The sequence below is a fragment of the Prunus dulcis genome, chromosome 1, assembly GCF_902201215.1.
Source record: "Prunus dulcis chromosome 1, ALMONDv2, whole genome shotgun sequence".
In the NCBI taxonomy this organism is placed as follows: Eukaryota; Viridiplantae; Streptophyta; class Magnoliopsida; order Rosales; family Rosaceae; genus Prunus; species Prunus dulcis.
This window is the reverse complement of record NC_047650.1, coordinates 5,606,512-5,626,677: the sequence shown is the minus strand read 5'-3', so window position 1 is coordinate 5,626,677 and position 20,166 is coordinate 5,606,512. Positions and strand designations below refer to the sequence as shown.

Here is a 20,166-nt window from a genome sequence, read left to right as displayed (position 1 = left end):
TCTAAATTCTAAATTCTAAATTCCTAATCAAGGCAAATGCTCCACTATAATTCTATACAATTTTTCTCTCTCTCTTTCCTCCATGGTCAATGGGAAGATTTAGGCTGCCAATGCCCATGCCCCACGGCTACGGATTAAGATGGTAACTTTCAAAAGGAAGTCACATGAGTCATCAGAAAAAAAAAACTACTCTTCTTGAAACTTTCAATGACCCAACCAAAAGTTACATGGAATACCAGGTGACAATGATTTCCATTTGGTTGACTGGGTCAACAACTCAGTCAATGGATCTACCACAAATAATCATGAATTACAAAAGTAAAAACTCACACACACATCGAATTATCCCAAGCATGAGGTCCATAAAATGTGCAAATCTGTGGATCAGATTGAAGTCTTTTAGTCTGACTCGAATGATGTTCAGGTTGTGAGTGCGAAGCGTATTTGATTGTATCGAAGAAGTCATATTTATTGATTTTTTAAAATTGAAAACTTTTTATATCAAATTCAAGTCGTTTTAGTGAGACTGTTCTTAAATTTTCAATGTTAAAAGATCAAACCGAAGTCTTTGAGTTTGACTCAAAGGGATTTCAGTTGTGAAATCGAAGTTTATTGGACTGCCGTGAAGAGTTTTCAATTTCAAAACTGAAAATGTTCAAGGAAAACCAAAATTCCTTTGATTTGATCAGTAAATTTACCAATTTTCTTGACTGTTAGGGGGGTATGTATGAGAAAGCTAGCGTTTGTAGCAGTAAAATGAAATATGGTCCATAACTCACGGTAGGGAGCTGGTTGCCTTGCCCCTTCCTCACGGTTGGGTTAAAAATCAATGTGGATGACTTAAAATAATGTAATTTCCCCATCCAATTGAAACATTCCACTGTGCAAGATTATAATACAATTTGTACACCCCCACTAGATTTTTTCAATAAAATCCAATTTGCAGTTGGGCTGCTAAAAGCTGCCAATTTAAAGCCGAAAAACAACCAAAAGTCTTCCCTTCTTTAAATCCCCATTAGTCATATATATACTCTTCTTTAAATCCCCATTATATATGTATAAACTCAAGGTCCCTCTCTTTCTTCTCTGCATCTCTAAACACAAAAAGATGGGTGCTTGCTTTTCTTGCAAACCAAAACCTGCACTTCAAAATGTGAGAGTGGTTCATCTAAATGGCTATGTGGAGGACTATGAGCATCCAATTTCTGTAGGTCAAGTCACAGGGAAGCCCGCAAAGCACTTTGTCTGCACCCCAGCTCAGCTTCTCTCTACTGGGTCCAAGCCATTAAAACAGGACACTCTGCTGCAACCAGGGCAGGTCTATTTTCTGCTTCCATACTCAGCATTGCAGAGTGATGTTTCTCCTCTGGACTGGGCCTCCATATCCAGAAAGCTCACTGCAGCAGCAGCAAAAAGCAGGAGATCTTCATGTGAGGCTAACAATAATTCTTCTCATTCTTCTCCTTTGGCTCCTTCTAGTCCTTTGATGATGGGCCAGTTTTGCTCAAGCCCTGTGTGGAGCTCATCATCTTCACCAGGTAGAAGTCCTAGCAGGTTTTCTATGGAGCAGGAAAACATGGGCTCTCTGATGGATTATGGCTCTCAAAGGTCTTGTAGAGCTAGGTCATGGAAGCCACTTTTGGATACAATTACTGAGAAATCATTTAACAGGAGGACTGAATCAGATTTACAAGAGATGCATGTGGAGGCTGTGAAATAGATTGGGTTTGAATTTGATCAGGTACAGTAGTATATGTTTAGTGGAGAGAGAGAGAGAGAGAGAGAGAAACAGAAAACTCTATGCTTGGTTTTTTTTTTGTGGTAGATATTGCTAGAGGATATTGGGATGGATGTAATGGGGATTTTCTTGTGGGAAAATGAAATGGAAAACTCTGTTGATTTTAGTTTTTCTGGTTTGGAAATATCAGCAGATGATGGCAACTGAAGATCATCAGATATTGATCTTCTTTTCCCCACTTTGAATCTTTCAATTCTGTTATTACATTGTGAGCTGACATCTAACTTTGAAGTGAAGCAAATGAATTTCTGGTCTTTCTTCTCTCTCTCTCCTTTTGTTTTTGTTTTGGTTTTGGTTTCCTTCTTGCCCAAGAGTGATATAAGGAACATCCCAACCTGAGATATCAATGATTCTTCTGACAATTTTCTCATCAGAAATTTTCCTTTGAATTTTCAAGTTTTCATTTGGTTTGTTGGAGAAGATAAGTTACAAATCACAGTATAAAAAAAACTACAACTTTTGCAGTGCTAATTTTATTTAGTTGGATCCAAAAGGAAAATTCCAGAATTGAATCCACCTTATGCTGCTATGCATGTCTCATATTCGGTTCAGTCCTTATCATTGTTCTGAAATTACACTTCTTCAGATTATTAAAGTCAATACACTTGGTCTATGGCCTTTGTCATTATTAGGGGTCATTTCCCTTTCAAGGAAACTATTCAACTGGGTACATGTTTATATTTTTTGTTGCCATGTTTCTCAGTTGAAAACAGTACCAGCACATACAGTACATGGCACAGCAATGGATCCCATTAAGTCCACTGCCAATAAATTAAAACATTTTAAGATTGGCAAGTTGAAAGTGACAACTTCTTAAAAGGTCTGCATTTTCTTTAAAATGGCACCAAAGTTTGGAAACTCATTTAATTCTTTTCATGGAAGCATGAGAAGAACTTACATGCAACGGTGGGATGCTACTGTAGTGGTATCCCAAGCCTATTATGCATTGTTGGAAAAATAAAATGGATGGCAATAAGTAATTGGCTTGGGATAGCGCCATAGTGGTATCCCCGATATGGGTAAGGCTTTCTTTCTGGTGGAAGCAGGAGACAGAATAAATGGCTGTGTTTATTCTGGACTTTCAACTAGTATCACAACTGCAGCCACCACAAATTTAAGACATTTTTTTCTACAAAAGCTGTTTGGTGGATTTCTTCATCTACTTGTATTTGGAAACTCTGAATTCTCAACCAAGACGTAAGAACATTTAACCATCACTGGTAGGTTGGTCTAGCTACTAACATAACAGTTACAGCAACATCATATAACCCAAAATATATATAAATTTGGAGAGACGGAGTTATAGATGCAAATTAATTATAAGGGTACAGATATAGGAGCTGAAGGGACCCACTTTTGAATAGGTGAGCAATCCCACCCACCTTCTTTGCTATGTGTCACAGTAAAATGGTTAGGAACCCAAGTTTCCCCTCTTGATTCTCTTTCTCTCAAGAGCTCCCTCTGTTTTTCCTCAACAGCTTTCTTTGCTTCTCTTGCTTTGCTCCAGTCTTTCCCAAGAATAGCTTGGCTCAGAATGCCCCAAATTAAAGCTGATTCACTTGGCCACACTCCCTAATTCAAATTAAATAAATTACATCATAGGTAATTGATAACATAAACATAGAAAAGTAATTGCATTGATTTTTGTTTTACTTAAAAATTTTTTTTTTTTTACGAGATCTCCTTTCACTTTTTTTTTTTCCAATATAAAAAGTACTTTCTCTAAATTAAGTTCAATGAATTCTTTACATAATTTTTGTATAATTGCATATAATCATTCAGAAGTATGAGAAACTTCAAGATCCCAAGAAGCAAGGGAAAGCATGAAGAATGTTGGGATAGAAGAACAAAAATGGAAAAGAATTCTCCACATAAATTGCAAAGACTTTATATGCATGAAGAGAAACCAATGTGCAGTTTGAATTTGAAGAAGAAATTAGTGTCTGTAGGGCATACTGACTTAATGAAATGCAAGTTAAAGGATTTGGAGATCGAGGTAGAAATTAGTTACCTTCTGATCCGTTACCATAGGAGCTTTCAGTCCTGAAATGGCTTCTTTCGCATTGTATATAACTGTTTCTTTCCCGCTATTGACGTCCTTCATTTTGACAGTTCTGCAATGAAATACAGGATGCAGCATTATAACAAGACAGACATGGATGTGTGAAACGTCAACAGAATTTTTCAAGGCTAAACATGAATATGGTCAGGAGAAAAGTTGTTAGACAATATGAGAGAACCATTTTACTTGTTATTTGTTATAGATTGTTAAGAAACCTTGTACCTGTAGCATCAAGGTCTAACTTGTAAGTAATCAATGGTTTCGTTTTTTCTTTTTGTTGCTTTTTCAAATGTATGAAATCAAGCCACTGTTAATCTTTATGCACATAGGAGCAGTCTAAAGAAGAAGAAGATAATCCTTTCATGGACCTTTGAATTACCTATCCCACTGACCATCTATCTCATAAAGAAGCTCGAACGACGTTGAGTCAAAGATCTTTCCCTTAACTGTTCTGGGATTTCCCCTAAGCCCAAAAAATGAGCTGCTTCCATAATATAACTCAGCTTCAAGGCCAGTCTCATGACACTGGATTCTGTTTTCACCAACCCAATCAACCCAAGGTAATGGCAAGAATTTGATCAAGAGTTTCGGAGAGTTCATTTCATATGTTTCTCGGTGATTCAGGAGCTTCAGTTGCCTTTTTCCATGCACCTCAGTTTCCACTGAAGTACCTGCAGCATGGTTCTTGATAAGAAATATGGCATTTAAACCCAGTAGAAGATTTAAAGGGAGGAACTTAAAGTGCGTGAAAGTTATGACAAGAATGAAATCTTCGATATTGTTGGTGAGTTTGAAGTTCTTAACTAGTGAATATATATACACAGCCTGCAAACATTAAAGTAAATGAATTTTGAGCTTCTAATGAGTATTAAAGTAAAGGATTAGAGTGACTTGAAAACACAGAAAACCTGATAATAGTAATATATAAAGGCTAATAACATGTCGAGGGCCAAAGATAAAAGGAACCTTTCGGATTGATAGTGCGGTTAATCTTACAGTTAGAAACTGAAATCACATCCTCTACTCTGGTTTTCACACTGAAATTTTGTTGTTTTGAGGTATTGTTCCTAAGAATAGTTTTCAGATCAAATCAATTAGCACTTTCTTCTGAACTGTACAGTCAAGATAAGAGAAGCACAGTTTCAAAAGAGTATCAGAAAGGAAAAGGAAGATATACGAACATCAGAAGCAGCATTGAAACTGTCTCTAAACAGTCAGCATTAACTAAGAACTTGGTAAAGAGTACAGGTTCCTTGTAAGAGGTCTACTACATTGAAGTCTTCGAATTATTTTTATCTGGCTCTGGCAGATAACTGCTATGTTAACCATCAGTCAGGATTGGTAGATAATGCAACACTAATGAAATAGCAAAGCAAATGCTTATGTAGATTGGATGGCGGATTAGAGTCAAAAGGTTAAAATTTCTTAGATATGACAAAATTTCAGGTGTTTGAAGGATCTCTGACTTTCATTTTCCGACAAAGATCGCAAAAACAAGACTGGAGACAGAGAGGAAAGACTTGATGCATATGATTGGTGACTGCTATTTTTTCTCAAATAGAAACAAACAAATAAACAATCTGGATGATTGTGAGTAATAGCTTTTTTTTTCTTCTTTTTTTCGCAGTTCAAAAAAATTAACCAAGGTTCAAGCTTTACAATCTTTTTTATAGTAACATTTTACATTTGGTTTGTTAAATATGTAACGGCTATAGTAACCAGCAAACCAGTATTTCTTCCATTAGATTAATCGTTATTATGAAAAGTAAGAAGTAGAGTACCATAGAATTGGGGAGTAGGATGTTGACACCATATCATTTCAAGGTTTTCTTTTTCATCAGTTCCATGAAGGGCAGTAACTGGTGGGTGATGTGAAACCTGCAAGTATGCAACCCAAAAAGCAACCACATTAGGCAATGTATGCATAAAAGATCCACCAACTCGCCACTCGCCAGGTAGTAGCGAGATCATGTTCAAGTTTGGCCAGCATGGCAGAATAAATTGGAGGCTAAGATAATCATAAGGCAACCATTTTCGAGCAAAGGTTTAGCAGAAAACACAAATACAAGTACCTGCTCAAGTAGAACATTGAGATTCCCCCTTGAAACATGATGAGTTTCTCCAAGAATGGGGTTGTAAGGAGCAATTCCGAAGATCATAGGACGCAAAATAGAAATGCTCCATGATACAACGGCTGTGAACCTTTCTTGGGGACTTTCCCCTTTGTTGCACCTCCCTAACAGATCATTACCAACGCAATACACCGATTCACCGAAACACTGGAGGTGTGACTTCGGTAAGTTAAAAAGAGGTGACAGCTGAACTTGCAAAACAAGTAACAAGGTCAATTACCATTGACCACCAAATACAATCAAGACTACACTACTGTGTGATATTTAGTTTGTCAACAGAACTGTAAGAAGATTCACAAATGCAAATATGTTTTTCTTTGTAAATTGTATGCAAGCACACGCAAGATTGAAGAGAATTGTATGCATATATAGTTTTTTTATGTCAAGGTTGTTTTGTTCCATACAGCAAAGAGAACATAAAATTGGTTTAGGACTTTCCAAAGTTGTGTTTCTTTACTTGGATCTCCTTAACACTGCGCCTAGGAATTTATTATGGCCCTCGGTTGGAGAAATTATTGTATGTATCTGATACACCACGCGGCTCGTTTCGATTGCTTCAAAGCAATTCAAATTGAAAGATTATTCTAAATTAGTTGTTGTAAATATTACAGGAATTCCTATGTTAGTTGGCGATTGAAAGCAATTGTCAACAATATTCCGTTTATAATTGCATATGTGCAGCATGCTGAATTCGAACGTGTACTGGGAAGCAGATCATTGTTTTTAAGGTAATTTTATTTTAGAGAATGAATTTCTCATAAAAATTTATAGAAAATGTTGAAAACTCATCTTGGGAGTTTCATTGTAGAAAATAAAAACATCTTTTTGAAAAATTATTCTGGTCCACACGGAAATTTTTTAATTGGGACTACCTTTTGTATTAATGTATTAATTTTCACAGGTAAAATGTCATAAAAAGCATTTGTATAAGTGATCCAGTTTCAGAAATCCTTTTGGAACTACTTCTGTAGAAAGCACTTCTACTCATAAACGATTTTTAAAAAAAATACATCTAGTAGAAAAGCGTTAGAATTTTTATTAAAAATATAATTCCTAAAAAAGCACATGCTACGTGCTTCTCTAAAAAGCACTTTTGTAAAGCAGAAGCATTAATAAGACTTTCCGCCGAACACTACCAAAAGCAATACGCCTTTAACCATTTCGGATGCACTCCCAAACACAAGTGAATCACAGTAGCACTCGTAATTTGTAACCACATCAATAAGTAGGACCGGACTGGACGATAAAAACAAAAGCTTTGTGAACGGCCGGCTGATGCATGATAGTTCATTTTGTCTTTTTATGTAATGACCACAGATATTCATTAAAAACCAGGTGTCAACATATAAAAGTATGGAAATAAAAGAAACTCCTAAAAATGTAAATTTATGGAGTAATGCTTTTTACAATTCCGATCTTTTAGATTACAGGAGTCTAACAAATTGTGATCATTTACTATTGGATATTAATTCAATAGTTCAAAAAAGTTTCTTAAAATGAATGTAAGAGTGAGTAAACTGTTAAATTTACATCCAATGGTGAGTGATCATAAATCTCTTGGACTCCTGTAGTCCAGGAGATCGAGACTGATGCTTTTTAACCACAATTTTTTCGAATACATTGACTTAAAAAAATTATAGTATGATATTGAAGTATGACTACGTTGTATAAAATTGAAAATATTATCCATACCGTCTTATATAACGTGATCATATTTCAATACCGTATAATAATTTTTTTAATTTTCGACAAAGATGGGACCTACCACAGCAGTAGGTCCAGTGAGTCCTATCCTTGCCTAAGATGAGGTTTTGTAAAATGTAATTTGAGGATGCGACAGAAATGATAAAAGCTAAAGTTGTGAAAGAAGAAGCAGTAGACTTGCCTGGAGACGAGAGAGATCTGATCCTGGCCGTACATTTTTAAACAGACTTAGGACGCGCTTAATTAGATTAGGAGCTCTATAATCAAACTCCGAATCCCCATCTAATGACAATGGCTTCGTCAAACAAATAACTCCGGTCTTCTCCTCCTCATCCGTCGTGACCTGTACCGCACCGAATCATTCCCCAATATTTGGTATTATTCTCACAAATCCAACTTCAAAACTTCAAAAGGAACACTACAAAATTTATAACAAATAAAAAAATTTTAAATAAACAAAATTAAAAGGGACCATTTTTGGCCCCAGATTTGAGATTCCTTGCCAAATGACAAATTTCCATTTCAAAAAAGACAGAATCTCAAATCTTGGGCAAGGATAATTCAAGTTAGAAAATACAAAAGGATAATTCAATCTTATCGGAAATTATTTTTTTCTTCCTGTTTTGTATCATGTTTGACTGCAAATTAAAAATGAATAAATAAAGTTGCACTATGTCCCTACGTTTGCAACAACTAGCACAAAGTTGCTTGGGAAGTAAGTCTTTTTTTTTTCTTTTTTTTTTCTATTAAAATATAGGGAATACCATTTTCTAATTTACCCGGAACTTTAATAGGAAGCGTAGCTACTTGAAAAGAACAAAAAATAAATAATAAATAAATAAAAGGAGCAAAAATCACATCAAATTAAAAAATAAGAATTGAATTGAAACTTAGCATTCGCTCCATTTAGAAACAGGGCATGTTATAGAAGCTATCTTCTTCTTCTTCTTTTTTTCTTTTTTTTTTCTGTCATAATTATTCTAATATAACAAAAGGATCAAACTCGAATGCAAGGAACGAGCACGCTATAGTGCCGAGTGGCCTAACGCACATTTGCATAGAAGCTCACTTAGCGTTGAAGAAATGGTCATTAAAAGAAAGAGAAAGAAAATAAAAAGATGCCATGCCTGCCACCATTCCAAAGCAATTTCCATTTCCCTTTGCACCCAAAACAAAACAATATATATAATTAATAATTAACAAATGGGAGTAGAGGCTGGCTGAGGCTCCAATGAAACAGCCCAACAGATATAATAATTAAATATTTAATAGCAGCTTCTGCTGCAAGCCTGCAAACAAAACAAAAACTGATTTTTGTCTTCTGAATACCGCTTTTCCTGAGTGGGAAAACAGCTGAAGTTTTAGAAAACTGTTTTGAATACCATGGTTGATGAAGATGATGAAATAGATACTGCGACTTAGAATAAGTAAGAGGAAACCAAACCCATTAGTGGGTTTGATTTGATCTGCAAGAACTCCCAATTGGGCACCCAGAAATATGAAATCAATCAAGAAATACATGCATATAAATACCAACTAGGAAATCATTCCAAAATAGATAAATACCAATAAATACCATTTGAGCCACTGGCTCACTGTGTTACAGAGAGGAACAGAGAAAAACAGAGAGAGAGAGAGAGAGAGAGAGAGAGAGATATACATACCATCTTAGATTTTGTAGAGGCAGAGATGGTGCGGAGAGAGAGAGAGGTGCTGGTTTTGTTTTGTAAAAGAGGATGGAATGAAGAGAAATAGAGGAAGTGGCGGAAACTGAGAGATGGACTGTCACGGGGAAAAATAAAGGCGTTTTTATAGGCGTTTTGAACAACGAGAAGGGGAGTTGGTGGTGATTTGTTTAAATAAATAATTTTTGTTATGTTAATTCAGGAAACTATGAGTAGACAAAAACAAACCTCAAATTGTTTTTCCCAATATTAGGATTTTTTTTTTAAAATAAAAAAAGAGAGATTAATTTGTTATTATTTTCCCAATTAAAAGAAGAAGAAGAAGAAGAAGAAGAAGAAGAAGGAAATAAAATAAAAAAGAAGCCAATCACAATAAATAATTACGGTTAATAATTCTTCGTTAGACATTGGAAAGCTATCCAAACGGAAAGCGTAGCGTGTTCTGCTTTGTTTGTTCTGCTGCCGACGCATTTGTTTCATTTTCATCGCGCACACTGTTCATGAAAGGAAATGAAAACTCTTGTTGCGACCAACGTTCCAAATTAAGACATGGCTTCTTGTTTTTGCGCCTCTCATAATATTCAAATAACACAACAACATACCAAGAAAAAAAAAGGAACACCAAAGGGCTTGCTAGGCATTTAAAATATATATATATTTTTTTTATCCATTTTACTTTCTCTTTATTTTATTTTATTATACCTTAATTGATGATGAGTGTCGATACTAAATTAAATGGCGTTAGATATATTTAATGTATAAGATGTATGTAGTAGCTCACACTTACCTAACCGTAATCAATGTTGTGATAATGCTCACAACAAATCAATGTGACAGGCTCAATGACTTGAATTCATGTATGAACGTGGGTAATATTTCAGATACATTAATTTAAACTAAAGAACACATACACAAAATATGTGTCATGAAGTGGTACCTCTTGATAAAGATATGTAATCCAAGAGATACATGAATTCGAAAAAAAAACACACACACACTCATCCATAAATAGAAGAGGATTCTTGAGCATCTTTGTCAATTGCAAGTGTATTTGGGGTTTGTCTTTGGGTATGAAACTCATTGAAAAACAACACAGGCTATAGGTCGGGCTTCATTGCATTTCCCTTTGCATACAAGTTGTGGGAACAATTAAAGTCTAAAAGATAGCGTAAAATTACGTGCCTTGAAACAAACTTTCATCCTCTCATTATCAATATTAATTCCTCATAACACTTCCATTAAGCCATAACCCACATACCTTGTATCAACAAAATATCCAACAAGCTCCTCCTGTCGAAATGGAAGTCGATCTCCACAAAGAGAAGATTTAAGAGGTACATGATTCATTGGCGTCTCTCACCATCAATAATGAGATTTATCAGTCCACAATTGGTAAGGCCTCTTGGAAACCCATTACTCACCAATGAGAAGTTGTAGAATGAAATCATTGATGTTTCATTTGCAAAGACTGAAGGCCGACTGACTGATACTCTTACTATGGTAATCTTCACAGCGGAGTGTTTTACAGCTTATTTGACAAGTTGGGTATGTGAGATATCAACTTGAGAAGAAGCGTAGGCGTGAATTGTGTGATAATTAGGAGATTACATTCTTATTTTGTATGATTGACTTGTTCTGCTTATTACGGATTAATTATCATTTTTATTATATACACACTGTAATCTAATTATGTTTACCTCCTCAAGGAGATGAATAAACATACTTAAATATCCAAATACCATTATTTGACCGGATTGCGCACAATGTTTTCAATAAGAGTATTAAAATGTTTGTGGTGATAATTAAATAACTAAATTATTTCCAGTTTGATTGATCTCAAATCACATGATGTGTGGTAGACCCATATTAAAAGAAGTAGTTATTGTTGATGGTAAGGAACAACTATTGCTAATTGTTTGCCGCTTGGTATATGGAACATCAGCGTGTTAGGCTTTATCTTCAGGTATTTGTTCGACTGAAACCTATATTGGCTTGACGAAGAAAAGAAAAGAAAAAAAATGTTATAGAAAAAAATAAATGGCGAAATGGGAATTATATCCTTTAACTCGACAAGTAGTTTCAATTGCGTCCTGTCATCCAACTTTGTCAATTTGTCCGTCAAAATGAGGAGTAAAAGCGTCCTTTTGAGTTCCAAGAGTCTCCTTTGCTTGATAATCCCTCAATAAGAGAAATCCCCAAAATGAAGAAATCGTAAGGGTGCTGAGTATCCCAAATTGCACCCTACGGTAAAATATCGGAGAGTTCGACAGACAAAAATTGCAACTATTGTTACTGCGAGTGTGGGTCGGAAATCAAACTCCGGACTTCATGGACGGATCTGAATATGTCGAAATGGGCAAGAAATGTGCATAATGTTATATATCATCTTCAAAGGCTTTTGATGGCATGGGCATAGTGTAAAAATGGACAAGAAATGGGCAGGAATTGGTAATGTGGGCAGGATATTGGAAGGAATTGCTAGTGTAGAAACCTAGGCATAAGGAATTGCTAGTATGGACCACACTGATGAAAACAAAACCAACTCATCCATTTTCAAACATGCAGAATCACTTACTGTATTTAAGAGCACCACCACCCCAACGGAAGTCAGACTCTTCCATCACAATAAGCCAAAAGGACGAAAAACCCAAATATCCCCAAAAATGAAACCTTAACCCTTAATTGTACTCCCAATCAACCCCAAATTTCGAAGCTTACACACAACATTTCTCACTCACTCAACACTGGATCAGTCACTCACTCACTCAACACTTGTATCGACGTGCTCTACGCAATGGTGCAATTCATTTCCCCAAAATCCTATTGGATTAAAAAGTGACCAAAATAACCTTATCCCAACAACACCAAATGTGGAGGCTATTGAATGCAAATTGAAGGAATGTCTGGACTTTCTCTTCATCTTATTGCATCTTTCACTCTCATATTTCGTTGTGCTCTCACATTCTGTCTATTTCACAACATTCTTGTTTTTGTTAGAATTTTGAGGCCTCTAGAGGTAAAACTTTATAGTTCAGTTATAGGGCATGGTTAGGTCTATCTTGAATCTCATTAAGTGAATTTGTATAGGCTTGGACATTATTTGGATCAAATAGTGTTATTTGAGGTGTCTTGCAACTGGAAAGAATTGTATATCTTGAGGTGGTGCACCATACGACTACTTAAAAAGTTATTGTGGAATGATGATCTTATTGTAAAGAGTTATTTGTATCCGATGGTTGTACATAGATTAAGTTCCTACCACAACACCCTTTTTTATTTAGGCTTATTTATGTACATGCCCCATGTGCTTTCAAACTTGTCTCAGATTACCACCTGTGTTTGAAAACATCTCAAAGTACCTCTAACCTTTTAAAAACCGTCCCACGTTACCCCTTCTGTCAGTTTTTTTGACGTTCCGTTACGAATGTTGGGCCCCACTTCCTTTTTTCTTCTTTTTTTCTCCTCCTTCCCCCTTCCCCCATTCTAGAACAGCAGCCCCTCCCCTTTGTTACTGTTCATTGCTTATTTACCCTCCAAAACTCAGAAATTTCTCCTAACCAATACAACTAGCAGCAAGAACAGCTCGAGAGGTTGAAAAATCATACATGGATTGAAGCAAATGGTGCTCGGAATCGCTCGAACGAGCGATGGAGATTTTGGGTAAAAACCGAACAATTTCTTGCTTTTTTGGGCGATCCAGAGGGCGGTTGGCAGCGGCTGAGATGTGAGGCTAGTAGAGGACAACGTGCTGGTTCTTTTGATACCCATGTCGTCGCTTGGGGTGGCCAGAGGAGGAGATGGCGGCCCAAAAACTGGTCGGATGAACAGTAACAAAGCTGTTTTGGAAGAGAGGGGAGGGGGGGAGGAGGAGAAAAAAGGAAGTGAGGCCCAACGTTCGTAACGGAACGTCAAAAAAATTGACGGAATGGGTAACGTGAGACGGTTTTTAAAAGGTTAAAGGATACTTTGAGACGTTTTCAAACGCTTGTGGTAATCTGAGACAAGTTTGAAAGCACAGGAGGCATGTACATAAATAAGCCTTTTATTTATTGCATCCAAAGAATTCATCTCATACAAGAAAGGGTAACAAACTTTTGATTTTTGAGCAAGGAGCTTGTAGTTTAAATCATTAAGTTACCCCTCCATATGAGATCCTAGGTTCGATTACCCTTTCTCCAATATCACTTGTATCAAAAACAAAACAAAAAACTTTTGATTGTTGAAAGAGGAGACGGGAAGGAGTTGTCTTCCCCAACAACATTGTGTAGAAATTGTCGTTTTAGGTATGCAATGCGTCTTATGAGGCCACCAAATCCAGCAAAATGTCAGTCTCCTAATATTGAATCGATCATATGAAATCTGGATAACGTCAAATTGTTTTATTCTATTTGTTGTCTTGTTGCAAAATCAACATCTCAACTAAACCACTTTCAATGCTCTTTCAGACCTTTTGTTTCATTCTAAACTTCTGCAATTATTTGTCGTTGCCAATAGAAACGTCTAGAGCTTCAAACAGCATGAAGCATCAACACATCCACATCCCTAGAAAGAAATTCTTTTTAAGCCAAGCTTACCAAATCATTCTCTAAATAAAAGAACTGGGAAATTTAGCCTAAGGTCAAAACATCTACAATCTTCTTGTATAAAACAATAGATCCAATTCTTCTTTAAGGTTCGGTCAAAAGAAAAACGTGTTTTTCCTGGATTCTACTAGAGGGAGATTTTCATTTATTATTATTATTATTATTATTTTTTTTTTTTTTGTAGATTAGTTGTTGAAAAAAAATGCTGACGGCAAATGTGACTTCTCAATTTGTTTCCTTATGTTTAACCTGAATGAATGTTCATTGAGCCCGAAGGCAAACAACTACATGGGCAGGCCCAGAACGAGGGAAGCTCAAGAGACCTAATACTGAGGTCAATGGGATGCACCAATCAAGCACCTTCAAAACACTTCTCTAATGTACGGGGATGGGATAGAACTCGAGTGCAAAGGGTACGGGCGCACTGCCTTGACCAATTCAAACGACAATGTAATGATTCAAGGTTTAATGTAATGAGATGAGCATAAGTAGGTGTCTCTCCAAAGGTGGAATTATGGCTAGAGATTTCTTGTTAGAAATAACCAGACTATCCATTTAATTTTATGAGCATGCTATTAACACTGAAACTATTTTATAACGACCTAACGGAATGGAATTGTAAAGAAAAAAAATGTGCAACAAACCCAAAGAGACAAATACATGTGGTACGAGAAGATCTAACAGACATTACATATTTGTTGAATAATAGAACAAACTAGCCTTTGTTCAAAGATGTCAAACCATTACAAATAGGCCCAGGTCTCTTACATTATATAGAATTATAATCTGACCTTCCAACAAACCAAATTTAATTCAATCGCAAACTGGAACAAATTCCTCACAAGATTTCACTGTGGATTTGAAACCTGTATTCCATGGCGCTTGAAAAATTCTCTAAATCCATAGGCACTAGTGTCGTAATTGAACTGGACACGTGCAGATACAACAAAACAGACAATACATTAGTTTGGAGAAATTATAATTCTCAGACACTGAATCTATAGTTTCCATAAAGGACGGGGAACAAAAAAGATGCTGAATCTCTGGATGAATACATAAGAATGAAAATGGCTATTCATGGACCTCGCTAAATTAGAGTGATCAAATCAGGTCAAAATTTGATAGAGAAGGTCCGCCCCTTAGGATAATAAACATCATAATTTGCAAGCAAGCTTGGAAACTTACAGGTAGAACTTTCACAGCATACTTCGTAATATTTGGATCAGCAACCCTTCCCTGGTTATGTGTCTGCACCACAAAGATTTTCAATAAGCTGAAAGATGAGCAGTGGCATAGTGCCTAAGGGGCGTAATTTCAAGGAGTTATCAACTAGGACAAAAGAAAACCATCAGCCTGTCTACAAAGCATGTCATGGAAAGAGAATCACTACTTTCACTAATCTTCCTGCTGGGCACAAATTCAGCCTAAAAATGGTAACATGATGAAGCAGATTGACCATAACAAACTACAATGAAAACCCAAATGTCATCATGCAACTCTGATCAATATACATTCCACCAAGAATTGTTTCAAATTTCTAAGGCAACTTGCTTCTAGTTCAATGTTTGAAAAAATCAAGAATTGTTTCAAATGCTGAAGGCAAATTGCTTCTAGTTCAATGTAAAACAAAATAAATACATAAAAAAGAGAGAGAGAAAATATTGTTTCATTTCCCATTATCTTCCTTTTTTTTCTTTTTCTTTCTCAGAAACTATATAAACCATGATTTATGAGCTGCCCAGCAGCCACTGTCCACCTGGATTTTAAAGCTTTAACTGGAGTAAGAGAGGTAAAGGATCCAAGCCTCACTACAACTGATTCTATCTTTAGGCCTGACAGTCAAAGTCATTATCAACAATAGTTGAAAAGAAAATGCAGAAAATATTTTCCCAAGTGCAAGCAAAATTAAGAAGTAGTAGGTTCTTTCAAGTGCGGGTGTTCGCATAAAAAATAATGCAAACTACTTCAACTATGATAAGCTCCACAGGTTACAGTTAAAACATGACTGGAATAAGAAAAAGATCCTGTCTTACTTGTTGGGGACTATGAAATATTTCTATAAATGGATATTCCTTCCTCTGCCGCGTAATACAGAATCCAGGATATTTTGGGCATTCAACCTGAAATATGCCAGAGCAAGAAAAAAAAAATTATATCATAGAATATTAGGGGGCTCTAAGGGAAGATGAACATAAAATTATGTGAAAGTTGGCTCAAAAATCAGGAAATCAGGCATTCATCAAAGACATTGCTCTTTTAAGGGTGGCTGAGCTACACCAACAGGGGCTAGCTCTCCACTTTAAACACAAGACCTCCCTGTTTAGGAAGAATGCCAATCATGCAAATGGGCTATAGTGCCAAGGGTAAAGACATGGCTTTTAATTCACATATATGTTGCTTAATATATGCTTGCAGAAGGATCATACTAGTGTGCATCAACATATTTTAACATTCATAATTTTAAGCAAAATGATATATTATTAGAAATTGACAGTAGTATTTATTTTCTAAAACTTAACTAATGCTTGTTAAGACATCATTTAAACATAACTTACACGCATAAATTTTACATGCGGATGAAACTCGGCTGCAGCTTCCTCCAATACGCTATCAAGATGCCTTGTGAGATTACACCTGCATTATCCAAAGCGAGCATTTAGACTTTCAATTGAAGAGTAAAGGAATAGAATAAAAAATAAAAAATAAAAAATGGTGGAGACCAACTCTATATGACCTGAGGGTGAATGCAACAACCACGGGATAGCCTTCGTGAAGGAGCTGCACAAACTCACGTTCTGATGTAAAATGGATGATCCTTGATGGCCCAAGATCCTTTGGATAACCAGTATAATACCTTATATCACAGACAATAAACATAAGGAGACTGGAGTGGTAGAAACGTAACAAAGTCAAGTTGATTAGACAAGAGGCTTCCTAGGGAAAACCCGCAATCAAGAACTGCCTAAATCCTACTGCATCAATCAAAATTTCATATGGATATGGTAATTTAACTTAGTTCAGGAAATTTTATAGAGATACTACCATCTACACCAAAGGTTTCAATATATTACCACATACTTGAATTTATACTTTATAAGGAAGAAAAGAAATGTCCAAGGAACAACAGAGAGAATTTGGATACAATTCATCAACAGCAAATGGTAGTAATTGAATATAGGAAAGACAGTAAGAAATGCAGGCATTATCTCAATTGAGATTGAAGATTCTATAAAAAGAAAACAACTTTTCTTAGTTGCCCTTGGCTCCCTGCCAGGCCTGAGCCTCAGCTTCGGCCTCTTTGAGGCATTTTGTCGAACACCGTGCACGCATGACTCAGACAGACAACAAAATGCAGACAGAAGTGAGAAATGAGAGGCGAAGTAGAGAATACTAAAGCTCGTACTTGGAAGTTGCACGGAGATGGTTGATCATTTTATCAAAAAGTGATGGCTCCCCCATTTATGTGATCAACGCCCCAAATACCCAGCTGCTGTCGTTTACGCAGTGCCAAATCACACCCCCAGTGGTAATAAACAGCAGAATTCTAGAGAAATATATATAAACTACTTGATATATTTTAATTTGGATATTTGATCGTTACATGAAATTATAACCGAGTTTATTAGAATTTCTCAAATAACATAAAATAAGACCTGACAAAATACATGAACTTATAGCCTAGTTGGCTAGTGGGCCCACTTAGCTTTAGAAAGCCTCTTAGAACATCTCCAACCGATGTGTCAAAAGTGCCACATAGATATTTAACGGCTATAAATAACATCTCACATCACTCCAACCGATGTGTCAAAGTTGATATGAAATGAAGGCTGGAGGTTGAGATGTTATTTTTGACATCCCAAAAGAAAGATGTCAAATGAAAATTTTATTATTTTTTCTTTTCTTTTCTTTTTAATTAAAAATAAATCAACTCTAAAATGTAATAAAATAATAATTTAATTTGACATATCAGGTGGAGTGTAAAGCTGTGTAAGATGTCAAATTGCCACATCAACCATCAAATTAAAATTTGATGTTTGGTATTTAATATCTCCCTTGGAGATGCTCTTATATTCTCCCACGTCACACTTCCTCGCTAAACCTTACAAGAAGGATTAGAGAACTTCCACCATTTGCCATGGCAAAGGGCAAGGCAATGGTTGTTATTATTCATATGAATAGTGACAGCTCTTGCAAAAGGCTTGTGGTGTTTCCACCCATGTCACTATTCACATGAGATATGAGAAGAGAAATTTGTATAGAGTTTTGGTGTGATAAGTAAAGAATATGACTAAGTATTTATTTATTTTTAATTCTGAATTTTTTAAGTATTTTTAAAGATTTTGTTTTCTATTTTTTAAAAATTTTGTTGTTGTTGACAACAGCAAACCCAAACAACAGCTTAAGCTATTCTTGCATTTGGGCTAGCCCAGGCTTGTGGTGCCCACCAATAGCCTGGCAACATTTGTCCGCTGGAAACTCTTTTTGGGCCTAGACCCCCCCTTGTCCGAACAAAGGGTAGGTCACTAGAATTGCTCTTAGGGGTGGGCATGGGTTGAGTTGTGTCAGTTTTAATTTCAACCCATAACCCAACTTGATATATAACAGTTTATGATTTCTTGGATCCAAGACTTGCTTATTATTAGGCCAACCCAAACTTTTCATGATCGGGTTAGACAGCTCGGTTGGGTTAACTTAAAATTAGGTCTACTTTTAAGTTTTTATTCCAACCAGTAATAACGGTTTATGATATTTTAAACTCAAGACCCATTCATTTTTTAGACCAACCCAACTCATTATGATCAGGTTGACCCGAAATTGTGCCCACCCTTAATAGGGATGATATGAGATCTATTGTCCCAATTCCCTGTCCCTTTCTTAACATTTTGACACACATCCCTTAATATAAGAGTCTGCTAACAACGTTAGTTCCCATTTAAAAAAGAAAAAAGAAACGAAATATCCCTTTATTAGTGGTTCAGTTCATAGTGTCATTTGATACATGATTGATAGTTACATGCAAAGTTCAGTTCATAGAATATATAAAGGGAATGATCAAAATTGCAAAATATACCATCCCAATCCTCATATTCTAGGAATTGGTAATCCAATTCAAATTTGAGAATATGTGACACAGTGAACTGAATGATAGCAGAGAGATATAACACCTGCAGCATCAAAACAGCCGAACAAAAAGGAGAGAGAATTTATCTAGTAGAAGCTGCTTTCCTGGTAGCCAACTCCAGGAAACCTCAGTAGCAAATCCCATGGTTTCTTGAGGGATTAAAATTTTAAGACCAAGCATAAAGAAGGATTTTTGTGTGTGCGAGGATATATGAAACCAAAGAGTCTCTCTCACGTAACCAAAGGTTGTGAATTGTTTAAGACAAAAGATTTTCATCGCCCAATCGAGTGCACATAGTTTTTGGTTTTTACTAAAAAAATTACTTCGTCTCTTTTAATATATGCATACTTTTAAGGGTTTTATTAAGACACCATAAATAAAAACAAAAACTACTCAGCATATCTAATCTGTTATAAAATAAATGGAATATGTGCTAAAATATTGAGCTGCACGTAAAGTAGATGAGACACAGCATTTAACGAGGTTCGGCTATGCCTACGTCCTCGGAGAGTAGTAGCAATAACTTTTCCACTATATAAAATAATAGGGCTACAACTTTAGTGTTTACAATATGTGTGGCTCATTGAATTTTCTCTCTTGGAGAATTTCTCTCTGCTCTCTTTCCTATCCACTCACTCACCTTCTTTCTTCCTTCTCTTCCTCTTCACTAAGCACTCTCTTCTCCTGGTGGAGGTATCTATTTATAGGCCTAAGACATTGGCTGTTCACTTCACAAGATAATTGGCAGACAAACATCATTAATATTCTTCAATCAATTGAGTAGTGGGGCTTGCCATTTTGGGATCCACATTGTTGACTTTACAACACTCCCCCTTGGATACCACAAATGATATGTTAGTTGCATCATTAAAGACTTGCTTGGAGAAAACCTAGTGAGGTAGAAAACTGATGGAAGGAAGAAAGAAGAGTACAACAATCTGTATAGCATACTTCTGGATGCTCCCCCTGATTAATATCTCCCCCTGATGTCTTCATGACTATCTTTTTGAGTGAGAATCTTTCGGAGTGAGTGGAGGATGTAGCCATTAATAATTCTCGTAGTTGAGTAAGTAAATATAT

General features: G+C 36.0%; 3 protein-coding genes across 4 annotated transcripts; 1 reads left to right on the top strand and 2 right to left on the bottom strand.

Annotated features, from left to right (window-relative positions):
• The first annotated feature begins 1,036 nt into the window (after positions 1–1,036).
• On the top strand, positions 1,037–9,351 carry LOC117635202. 2 transcript variants are annotated; one of them, XR_004586890.1, is made up of 2 exons: positions 1,037–1,786; positions 9,321–9,351. XR_004586890.1 is itself a non-coding variant. In XM_034369554.1 (1 exon), exon 1 carries the CDS (start codon positions 1,055–1,057, stop codon positions 1,718–1,720), a length of 666 nt encoding a protein of 221 aa, XP_034225445.1. In that variant the 5' UTR covers positions 1,037–1,054; the 3' UTR covers positions 1,721–1,904. The 2 variants fall into 2 exon arrangements, 1 of the variants encoding a protein (XP_034225445.1); XM_034369554.1 differs by lacking the exon at positions 9,321–9,351 and having other exon boundaries at positions 1,037–1,904.
• On the bottom strand, positions 2,982–9,541 carry LOC117635198 (oxysterol-binding protein-related protein 4C). Its single transcript, XM_034369552.1, has 7 exons — positions 9,361–9,541; positions 7,878–8,039; positions 5,933–6,178; positions 5,642–5,738; positions 4,240–4,531; positions 3,810–3,912; positions 2,982–3,370 (listed from the first exon to the last, which is right to left on the bottom strand). The coding sequence occupies exons 1-7, from the start codon at positions 9,361–9,363 to the stop codon at positions 3,116–3,118; spliced, it is 1,158 nt and encodes a 385-aa protein (XP_034225443.1). The 5' UTR covers positions 9,364–9,541; the 3' UTR covers positions 2,982–3,115.
• Positions 9,542–14,611: 5,070 nt separating this feature from the next.
• Positions 14,612–17,592, bottom strand: LOC117635191. Its single transcript, XM_034369545.1, has 6 exons — positions 17,368–17,592; positions 16,699–16,818; positions 16,520–16,598; positions 15,998–16,084; positions 15,150–15,212; positions 14,612–14,890 (listed from the first exon to the last, which is right to left on the bottom strand). Exons 1-6 carry the CDS (start codon positions 17,421–17,423, stop codon positions 14,813–14,815), a joined length of 483 nt encoding a protein of 160 aa, XP_034225436.1. The 5' UTR covers positions 17,424–17,592; the 3' UTR covers positions 14,612–14,812.
• Positions 17,593–20,166: the final 2,574 nt, after the last annotated feature.